Raw genomic sequence first — 11,523 nt, forward strand, 5'->3', positions numbered from 1 at the left:
GCGAGCTGTTCTCCCCCAGTTCGGATTTCTCCTCTCTGAGGGTTTCCACCGGCGAACTGTTCTCCCCCAGTTCGGATTTCCCCTCTCCGAGGGTTTCCTTCGTTCGGGCGAGCTATCGGCTCGAAATGATTCGGTTCCTCAGGAACTCCTCCTTCGCGGGGGAAGTTGATGACCTGGGGAACATATCCAGGAGGAGGGCCTCCTGGAGGTGGGGGTGGTAGGTCGCCTTGAGTCGGTCGAGCTCGCCAAACACTGGCTTCAACCTGTCCATCAAACTGACCCATCCCGGCCGTATTGCTAGGGCCGGCCGTGTCGGGCGACATGTGGATCCCAGAGAAGCTTAACCGCCTCCCGGGCGGGGCGAACCTTCGTCCGTTTACGGTAGGCGGATCGGTCGAACTCAGCAGGATAGCTCGCTCAGCGTCGAGCTGCTCTTGAAGCGAAGATTGTGCAGCTGTTAAGCTATCGAGCTGGGATCGGGTTGATCTCTGGAATTCGGCGGTGGTTTCAACGAGTTTTTGCAGAAGAGCCCGTGTCTCTGGATCAGCTCCAGAGATTGGGATCTCGTGCTCGCTGTTAGAAGACATCCTTTCAGATCCGATCTGTGTTCTTCGGCGTTAGGTTTCTGATAAGCTTCCCACAGACGGCGCCAAATTGTTGAACCGATTTCTCGACCCAACAATCTACACTGGATTATTTCGATTTATCTAGTATATTTATTTATATGAATAGAGGGTCTCAGAATCCGTTTATGAAGAATGAACTAGAATCCGAAAGAAAATAATAAACGATATAAATAGCAAAATAAATAGGGCGAAAGGATGTTCCTTTTTTTATTGATAATCAAATAAAGCTCTATCAGAACAAGAAAAATTCGAATGGAAATGAACAGAAAATAAGCTTCATAAGACAATATCGTAATCTCTCTCCCTCTTCAAAATCCTATCTCTGAACGAGGATGGAATGAGCTTTTATAGCCATTTCACTGATTTTCCTTCGTCTTCAGATCGACGCACGTGTACGTGCAGAACTGGTCTTCGATCCTTTATTCTTGCGCACATCTCCACTCTTCTAGGCGATTTGACCGTTTCTTTGATGACTTCGAACTTCAAATTCATTGGCGGGACCGTCTAGGAACGTCTATGGGCCCGGGTCGAGTCTGATTTCCATTCGAAATGGTGTCTTGGACCATTCTGGGTTTATTAGGCCGAACTGGGCTTTGGGCCGATTTGACGATTATCTTTCCTTTTGGGCCGAGCTCGCTGTGGGCCTGGTCGATCTAGTTCGCTAGATAGAGGGAGAGATATTTACTCCCACACGTGTGTCATCAACAAGTGGTATTGGAGCGATTGTTCGTGTCCAATACGACTCGTTAGTTCCCAACATGTGTTATCAGAGCAACTGTTCGTGTCTGATACCACCCATATATTCCCAACAATTGGTATCAAAGCGATTGTTCATATCTGATACCATCTCTGTTTCTCCAACAACGAAGACTAAGGAGTTGATGAATGTTTCATAAGTCTTTAAACAAAAATAACGCTTTCGATTCATATAGATAAAATGTCATAACTTAATTTTATTGATACTTTCAGCGAAGATTACAAATAAATCTTCTCATGGGCAAGAATTTCTAACATAAATATGGTGTTAATAAGTGTAAATTGTTGTAAATAATCGTTAATTTCATTAATATTGCTAGTTTATATTGTTAATATGACGAACTGGAGCGGACCAGAAGGGTAGAGACCAAAATAGTTTTCGTTCAAGAAACCGTGGGAACCTGGTCGAACCGGACCGGATTCCTTTGGACTGGATTCCGTTAAATAAAAGCGTAATTTGGTCTAGTTTTTGTGAAAACTTTCTGACACCCATTTTGACGAAACTGTAGTCTCACAGCTTTCATTTCTCCAAGAGCACATCTGCTTAGTTTTCCGTTCATATTTCTTGATTTCCTTAACATTCGTCATTCTTCCCGTTGGATTCCAGTCGTCCCAAGCACAAGTAATCAACTTTCATGGTACCTGCGAAGTAATTCACTTGGATTTTAGGATTTTTTTCTTTTTTTCTTAATTTTGTGTTTTAATCCATGAATATAATGATGAATTGATGATTATGATGATGAATATGTTGATTTTAGTTGAGTATGACGATGAATTGATGTTGATTTGAGATTAAAATGATGATGAATAGATGATTATGATGATGAATATGTTGATGAATTGATGATTATGATGATGAAGTATGACATCCGAACCAGCACGTAATTATTGCGAGCTCGTCGAAGGACGAACGACCGAATGCAAGCAAATGCAAATTTTGCGGGTACATCATAGGCGGTGGTGGAATCACTCTTGTAAAGAACTACTTGGCGAACATGGACAAGTAAAAAACTGTGAAGATGTGCGACAAGATTCCTCATGAAGTACATGAGGAAATGCGAGAGTTACTCTACGATAACTCGCAAAAGAAGAAGCAACGTGAAAGTTTGGGTGAGTCGATGTGAGCCGACATCCGGAAAAGTCTAGGGGACTCTGATGAAAAAATAAACGAAAGTCTTGGTGTATCTTTGGGGTCCTCCGATCCAAGAAGATCTTACCCCGGGGTCAAGAAGAGGTTGGCCAAAACCATCGACCGATTCTTCATTTATGAACAAGTCAAGTCGCCTTACCATCAATTCTTGAACATGAAAGACATTCACGACTAACGAGATACTCCAAACACTCCACCTATAATTACTAATTAGTTTGTTTTATATTTTATCGTACGTGTTGTAATAAATTTATATTCTACTTATGGTATTTCATGTTAGAGAAAATGGCGGCATAAATACTATATGTTTACGGGTTTTTGTGGATATATACCCAAAGTTTAAAAGTTGCGGTAAAAATACCTAATGTCAAATATTTATCTTTCCGTCACTACCAGAGGCTGTTAAGTTGGATGTATTATAATGAACGCTGATGATACATAAATGGGTAACAAAACGACATTTTACTCTTATTCGTGCGGAGAAAAAAAAAACTCCAATTCGAAAGCCCTAAAATCTCCATTGCTCATCTTCTTCGTCTGAGAACTTTCAGACCTAACCCCATCAGAGCTGCCATCGCCGACCTGATCGCAGACGCCATTCACGAAAGACCACCATTGTTGTGGAAGAGTTTTCTCTACGTTCTCTCCGTCCTCTGCGTATTCCTCTTCACGAAGCTCAAATCCAGCCACCTCCGCTTCTTCTTCTTCTTGTTCACACATCTGCTCTCCTGTTTCAATTTCTGTTTCCATCGCTTGCGAATTTAGGGGTTTGAAATTGGATTTGGGATTAGGGATTTTAGAAGAACAACCAAAGCAAAGTTTGTTGTTTATTTTTCATACGATTGTCGTTTTGTTACCCATTTATGTATCATCAGCGTTCATTATAATACATCCATCTTAACAGCCTCTCGTAGTGACGGAAAGACAAATATTTGACATTAGGTATTTTTACCGCAACTTTTAAATTTTGGGTATATATCCACAAAAACCCGTAAATATATGGTATTTATGCCGCCATTTTCTCTTCATGTTAACTTTACCTAAGTTTGAACTTTTAACTTTATGTTGAACTTTGTCTTGGTTTGAGTTCGAAGTATGATGAATTATAAAAAATATGTTTTTTTACAAAATATTTATCTGAATATCTCTCAAGTTCTCGTATATTTTTTTATCACGTCGCTGTCAGGCGAACCTTACTCTCATGTCTCTCACAGAAGAGTCAGCAAAAGTCTGCACAGGTTTTCCCTCGGATTTCATAGCTTTTTCACGTTTAAAAGCAATAAAACGTAAGTGTACTCTTTCCAGCCATACTGACTCTAAGGATATACCTGAAAGAAACGAGCCATACTGAACTTTCCAGCCAAATCTTTGTAAGTCTTTTCGAACCGAAAACAATTCATTTTGCTCAGTCCTCTTAATGTAATACAAAAATCCTTAGCTACACATTTTTGGTAATGCTAAAAAGATCACAACTTTGTATCAACGCGAGCAAAAGCTTGAAAGACCTGTTTCGAAATCCGAGTTCGGGGATTTTCTCAGCCAATGATTCGTCGGGTAACGATGGCCTTGAAAACAAAGCACGCGAGTCAAAATCCGAGAATGAATGGGAAAGACTGATCAAGCCTTTCGATCTAATAGAGCTTCGTAGAAGGGGGTCCAAATGTCTCCAATTCAGCTCTGCGAGGTTCTCATGCTCCCATTGGACATTCTGACCTCGATCAACATTTTCGAGTGGGCTGGTTCGCAGAGGAGCTATTCAAAGCCATCGAAGCTATGCTGGCCCGGATGAAAGATTAAGGTGTGATCTTCAGGGAAGGCACATTCATCTCCATCATCAAATATTACGGCCGAGCTGGGTTTCCCGGGAAAGCGACTCGAATTCTCTCTGACATGAAGACCGTTTACTCTTGCGCTCTGAGTTTCCGGCGACTGTCCGATGGTCGCTCGCCGCGTGTTCGACGAAATGCTGAGCGAGGGCTTGTCTACATTCCCATCCACGCTTGTGTCCCGAGCTCAGAGATCTACCAAACTATCATCCACGCTCAGTCGAAGAGCGACGTCAACGAGGCCGTGAGGCTCTTCGAGGAGATGCTATTGATGGGCTGTTGGCCGGAGATTTGGAATTTCCGAGACGTCGTACAACACGAGATCCTCTTCAACACGGTGATCCACGGGTACGTGACCAAGGGCCGGCTCGAAGAAGCGGAGGAGATTCTCCACGGCGAGATGGCTCAAGTCGAGTCTCGACCCGACATCTTCACGTACAACACGCTGATCCACGGACTCTGAGAGAAGGGTCTGATTCACTCGGCTTGTTCTTTAGTGAGCCATATGGAAGGAACGAAGCCGAACGTGGTGACGTACACCATGCTGATCGACACTCTCTGTAACTGCCTCATCTCTTGAAAGAAATGGAAGCCTGAGTCAACAGCCTCGTCTCCACGATGTGCAGGGCCGGGAACATGAATAGGGCTTTCGGGGTGCGCTCCAACGTATACACGTTCACAATTCTCATATTTGGGCTCTGCAGCACTGACAGGATCGACGAGGCCTTGGGACTCTTGCGCGATATGCTCTCGGAGGTCGTTCTCGCGAATACGCTGATAACCGATCTCTTGAAGAGAGGCGAGATCAAAGAGGCCGTGAGGCTCGTGAACGACATGGTGTTCCGCGGATGTCCTTTGGACAAGATCACGTACGATCGACCGTGTGACGGGGCTATTCGTTGACATGACGGAGGAGTCAACGTGGCGTTCAACTTGCTGCTCAACGGCCTCTGCAGGGCCGGGAAGGTTGAAAGGTTAAGGATATCTTTCATTGCATTTTTTGTACATATCAATTACTACGTTGAACATTTTAGCAAAATTTACAGCTTTGTTGCATTTTGTACATATTGTTACACATAGTAATGATAGTCAGATTGATCGTTCCTTGCAATGCGGGCAGGCTTTTTTCGGTCCGGTATTAAACTTAACACCATTCAAACCTTGCAAAACTACTTGAGTTTGTTAAGATGGTAATGGAAAAACAGCTTTTTTTTTTCTTCTTCCATTCTGGTAAACGACTTTAATGAAAGGATATTAGAATCTGTCATGTCCTTTGATTATTTGTAACTCTTGTTGCATATGACATTCAGATTATCGCTTAATCTGAATCGTATTGCACTTTTTAGGATACGTTTATGTTTCCAATTCTGAGGTGGCTGAAGGAGACAAACATAACAAATATGGTTGATCAGTTTTCATTTGATACTGATCAATAATCAAAACTCTGTCCCAACCAAGAGTGCTAATACCTCAAAATTGCATAATAGATGTCAACAAAGCTTAAAAAGCTATTCAGTCCCGAAAGATGGTGTTTTTAGAGTGTTATCCTCACGATATTATACAATGATATTCTTCAATCACTATAGAAGTTCTAATTTTATACTTAGATTATACGTAGATGATTCAACCCAATCTAATGATCTGTGAAAGAACTTGAGTTTGTCAGAATCTTTATCTTTTTCCAATTTGTTTGTTGACTTTAGCCAAGGAGCTTTAGGATCTCTTTCATTGTCTTTTAAGAAGTAAGCAAAAATTGGAAATCTTATGTTTTTCGCGTCATCCGTGCACACACACACACACACACACACATGGTCTGGAAGTAGAAATCCACTAGTTTTTGGCATAATTTCGAACCTTACGAAGCTGTGATTTAATCCAAAAGTTTATATAGAACATTTTTTTATTGGCTGTAGAAATTACTGATTTAATTTGTTTCCAGTATTATCAGGATTTAGATACTCGGAAATCATCCTGTATATCTGCTGTAATTAGGTAGAGATAAAATAGGAATTAGTTGTTTATTCGGTTTTATCCTTTCCTAGAATAGAGGATCTGATTGTATTTAGTTTGTGTATAAATAGGCTATTCAGCCGTATGGAATAATATACAAAAATTTCATCTTCCTAAAACTTACATGGTATCAGAGCCACGCTCTAAACCAACCCACCCGATGGAAGACACACCGACCAGCCAAAATTCCTCTTCTTCGATCACTCAAACAAACACCATGGAAACATCCCAGTCGGCCGTTCATTCTTCTATGCTCATCACAGGGCATAGATTGAATGGAAGGAATTTTCTGGAATGGTCCCAATCGGTGAAACTTGCGATTGATGGGAGGGGAAAATTAGGATACCTAACTGGCGAAGTGAAGACCGTGAAGGAAGGAGAAAAGGGCTACAACACCTGGAGATCCGAAAACTCGCAGGTAATGGCGTGGCTACTCAATGCGATGGATGCTGCCATTGCAAAGCCTCACCTATTCATGAAGACGGCGAATGAAATCTGGGTGTCAATCCGGGAGACATACTCGGATCTGGGCAATTCATCGCAGATCTTCGAATTGAAGACAAAGCTGTGGAAGTCCAGACAAGGAGAAAGAGAAGTGACGACCTACTACAACGAGATGGTGTCGTTGTGGCAGGAGTTAGATCAGTGTCATGATGATGATAAGTGGGAAAGCGCGGCTGACTATGCTCGACAACAAAAGCGCGAAGAGAATGATCGCGTATACATGTTTCTGGCTGGTGTAAACAAGGATCTTGACGAAGTGAAGGGAAGAATTCTCGGAAGACGTCCGCTGCCGTCAATGAGAGAAGTCTTCTCCGAGATTCAACTCGAGGAAAACAGGAGGAAGGTCATGAGTAACACCAGCGAAGACTCTGCGAGCAAGATTGAGTCATCAACCTTATTCTCACGCGGGAATGGAAACGAGGGAGAGAAGAAGAAGCCGTGGTGCGACTACTGCAAGAAGCTGTGGCACACGAGAGAGACTTGCTGGAAACTTCACGGGAAACCGACCGGAGACAAGAAGAAGGAGAAGGCCTTCCAAACCAGTGCCGAGACTTCTCATGAAGAACAAGTCAACTCAGAACAGCCCAATCTCACGAAGGATCAGATCGAGCAGCTCCTGAAACTACTAAACCTATCCAAAAAATCCAGCCTCGATAGTCCCTCATGTTCTTTCGCACAAAATGGTAAACCAGTATCTTCTATTCCTTCTTCCTACTCATGTTCAAAAAACACAGACACTTGGATCGTTGATTCAGGTGCGAGTGATCATATGACAGGAAATCCAAATAGCTTTTCAACCTATAAACCGTGTGCTGGCAATAGAAAAGTTAGAATTGCTAATGGAACCCTTTCAGCCATAGCAGGTCTAGGAAATATCAATGTTTCAACCTCTCTACCATTATCTAAAGTGCTACATGTCCCAAATTTATCTTGTAATCTGTTCTCTATTTGCAAGATAACAAAAGCCCTAAATTGTCGTGCAATCTTTTACCCATCTTATTGCATATTTCAGGAACTGGACTCGGGGAAGACGATTGGCAATGCTAGAGAATGTGACGGACTCTATATCCTAGACCCAGAACCGGACTCAAATAAGGGAAGTCAAGAGAGTTCTTGCCTGAATATTGTCTCAAGTCCGAATAATAATGAGATTTATTTACTGCATTTTCGCTTAGGACATCCTAGCTTTTATTATCTTAAAAAATTGTTTCCTGAATTGTTTATTAATAAAGATCTTTCCAGCTTTCATTGTGAAATATGTGCATTAGCAAAGCATCATAAAAACACATATCCACCTAGGGAATATAAATCATCTAAACCATTTTCACTAATTCATAGTGATATATGGGGAGCTTCTAGAGTACCAACATGCAATGGAAAAAGATGGTTTATTACCTTAATTGACGATCATACACGAGTAACTTGGGTTTTCCTACTTAAAGAAAAATCAGAAGTAGAAAATGTTTTCAAAAATTTCTATAGTATGGTTCAAACTCAGTTTAATACTCGGATACAAATGGTTAGGAGTGATAATGGACGAGAATACTTTGCGAAAAATTTAAATCAATTTTTTTGAAGAAAAAGGGATAATTCACCAAAGTTCTTGTGTTGACACACCACCACAAAATGGCATAGCGGAAAGAAAAAATAGACATATCTTAGAGGTCACTCGTGCATTAATGTTTTCAGCAAAAATCCCTAATTATCTTTGGGGAGACAGTGTTCTTCATGCTACATATTTAATTAATCGAATGCCTTCAAAAGTTTTATCTTTTCAAACACCTATGAGTTTTTTTCAAAGAGAATTTCCAAAATCAAGAGTTTTTAATTCTATGCCATTAAAGATTTTTGGGTGCACGGTGTTTATCAAAAATCCTGACCGAAATGCAAGTAAACTCGATCCTAGAGGAAAAAAAATGTGTTTTGTGGGGATAGCCCCGACTCAAAGAGGATATAAGTGTTTTGATCCGTCTACACGGAAAACCATAATCACAATGGATACAACCTTTTTTGAAAATACACCTTTTTTTACAACTCATCTTCAGGGGGAGTTTGAAGGTGAAGATTCCGAAGACTACAGGTTAGATAATTCTGGAATAAATATTCAGGAAATAGAAAACGCTGAAAGTATTGATGTTCAAAAAATAAGTGATATTGAGTCGATGAATCTTTTAAAAGAAAATGAACCAAGTATCACAGAAAATAAATCTCAAGAGGACAGGTACAATAATCGGGCAAGCAGTCTGTTTGAAAAAACATATGTGAGAAAGGCTCTAGCTCAAGATATAGACGCTGTCACATCTCCGACAAGTCAAGAATCTGAACCGGAGAAAGAACCTGAGGTAAGTGAGCCGATCCTTGATCTTGATTTACCTATTGCCATAAGAAAAGAGAGACGTGCCTGCACAAAAACCCATCTGTATCCTACCTCTTCATATGTCTCATATTCTAACCTATCCTCTACCTTTTCTACCTTCACCACAAACATATCCGATATTGTCATTCCTAGTAGTATTCAGGAAGCTTTGGCTCAACCGGAGTGGAAGAAGGCTGTTTTTGAGGAGATAGAAGCTCTTGAGAAGAATCGGACCTGGTCTGTGGAGAAACTACCGAGAGGGAAGCCTATAGTCGGCTGCAAATGGGTGTTCACGCCCAAGTTCAAAGCTGATGGAACTCTTGAACGTCTCAAAGCGCGATTGGTGGCAAAAGGGTTTACTCAAACATACGGAATAGACTATACTGAAACGTTCTCACCAGTCGCGAAGCTAAATACGGTGAGAATTCTGTTATCTATTGCAGCAAACCGTGACTGGCCATTGAGACAGTTTGATGTGAAGAACGCATTCCTCAACGGGAAGCTTGAGGAAGAAGTTTACATGAGCCCACCACCCGGATTTGAAGACAGCTTCAACTCCAACGTTTGCAGATTGGAAAAGGCGCTATACGGGCTCAAACAATCACCACGTGCGTGGTTCGACCGAATCACTCAGTTTGTGAAAGGGCAAGGATACACTCAAGCGCAGGCAGATCATACAATGTTCACAAGATACTCGGAGGAAAAAAGGATTTCGGTGCTGATTGTATACGTGGACGACATAATTCTCACGGGAGATGACTACGGAGAATTGGAACGCTTGAAGGAAAAGCTTGCGAAGGAGTTTGAGGTAAAAGATTTGGGAGGAATGAAATACTTCCTAGGTATGGAAGTGGCAAGATCGAAGAAGGGCATCGTTGTCTCTCAAAGAAAATATATCCTAGACCTCTTGAAGGATACAGGAATGAGTGGGTGTCGGCCGGCTGAAACCCCAATAGATCCGAACCAAAAGCTCGGAAGTATAGAAGATGGAGTTCCGGTGAATGTTCAACGATATCAAAGACTAGTGGGAAGGTTGATTTACTTGTCTCACACAAGGCCCGATATAGCCTTTGCTGTGAGTTTAGTAAGTCAATTCATGCATAGTCCTTATGAAGAGCATCTCGAAGCCACAAACCGGATTCTAAGGTATCTAAAGAGCTGTCCAGGAAAGGGGCTGCTGTTTAAGAAGAACGAAACAAGAGCTGTGGAGGCATTTACTGACGCGGATTGGGCTGGAGCGGGAAATCGGAGGTCTACTTCAGGTTATTGTACCTACGTGTGGGGAAATCTAGTCACTTGGAGGAGTAAAAAACAGAACGTGGTGTCGAGAAGTAGTGCAGAGGCAGAATTTCGATCAATGGCGAATGGTATTTGCGAACTCATATGGATAAAGCGGGTTCTTGAAGATCTCCGAGAAACAGCCGAACTACCTCTACGACTATTCTGCGACAACAAGGCCGCCATAAGCATTGCGCAAAATCCAGTTCAACACGACCGCACGAAGCACATAGAGATCGACCGACACTTCATAAAGGAGAAGATGGATGCCGGGATAATATGTACACTATGTACATCAGCACAAAGGAGCAAACAGCAGACATCTTGACGAAAGGGTTATTTAGGCCAACATTCGATTTTTTTGTAAACAAGTTGGGCATGTTTGATATTTATGCACCAACTTGAGGGGGAGTGTAGAAATTACTGATTTAATTTGTTTCCAGTATTATCAGGATTTAGATACTCGGAAATCATCTTGTATATCTGCTGTAATTAGGTAGAGATAAAATAGGAATTAGTTGTTTATTCGGTTTTATCCTTTCCTAGAATAGAGGATCTGATTGTATTTAGTTTGTGTATAAATAGGCTATTCAGCCGTATGGAATAATATACAAAAATTTCATCTTCCTAAACTTACATTGGCTAAACCCATCTTGTTGAGTTGGAGATTCAGTTCAAAATATACGCCATTTTGTGTTAAAGATGGCCTAAATCAATATACCAGCTTTTGCATGACTGAAACCTTTTCTATAACTCTGTTGGTTAAATGGACTCACATTTCCCTAATTTTATTTCCCTTACAGTTCACTGGGAAAAAAAAAAAACAGTTGGAACTTCTTCTCTCTTTCTTTTTTTTGGTCTCCGTTCTGGTTGCTGAATAAAAGGGATATTGGGATCCCTTTCATGGAGATGGAGACACTTTTTTTAAGGTACAGCGCCGTCCATTAAAGTAATGGGATTATAGTAGCCACAAGCTAAACCAGATTGAAAAAAAAACAGTGCAGTTTTCCGAGGAGC

The 11,523-nt window shown here is 41.4% G+C and overlaps 1 protein-coding gene and 1 non-coding gene across 2 annotated transcripts; one reads left to right on the forward strand and one right to left on the reverse strand.

The window, feature by feature from the left end:
• Positions 1-5,823: 5,823 nt before the first annotated feature.
• LOC149384929 (small nucleolar RNA SNORD96 family) lies at positions 5,824-5,915 on the reverse strand. Its single transcript, XR_016301526.1, has one exon. It is a non-coding gene; the product is annotated as a small nucleolar RNA SNORD96 family (small nucleolar RNA).
• A 577-nt stretch (positions 5,916-6,492) lies between these two features.
• On the forward strand, positions 6,493-10,834 carry LOC149384930 (uncharacterized). Its single transcript, XM_089626205.1, has 2 exons — positions 6,493-7,563; positions 8,918-10,834. Exons 1-2 carry the CDS (start codon positions 6,493-6,495, stop codon positions 10,832-10,834), a joined length of 2,988 nt encoding a protein of 995 aa, XP_089482331.1.
• Positions 10,835-11,523: the final 689 nt, after the last annotated feature.

The sequence above is a fragment of the Urtica dioica genome, chromosome 9, assembly GCF_054948205.1.
Source record: "Urtica dioica subsp. dioica isolate 48M chromosome 9, U.dioica_male_clone48M_v1_H2, whole genome shotgun sequence".
NCBI classification, from domain to species: domain Eukaryota; kingdom Viridiplantae; phylum Streptophyta; class Magnoliopsida; order Rosales; family Urticaceae; genus Urtica; species Urtica dioica.

What these genes read in the sequence shown, in the direction of transcription:
- LOC149384930 (XM_089626205.1), top strand. Translation starts at nt 6,493, where the DNA reads ATGGTATCAGAGCCACGCTCTAAACCAACCCACCCGATGGAAGACACA. An exon ending in TCGCACAAAATGGTAAACCA is followed by an intron (nt 7,564 to 8,917) that starts GTATCTTCTATT and finishes ACTCATCTTCAG; the next exon opens with GGGGAGTTTGAAGGTGAAGA.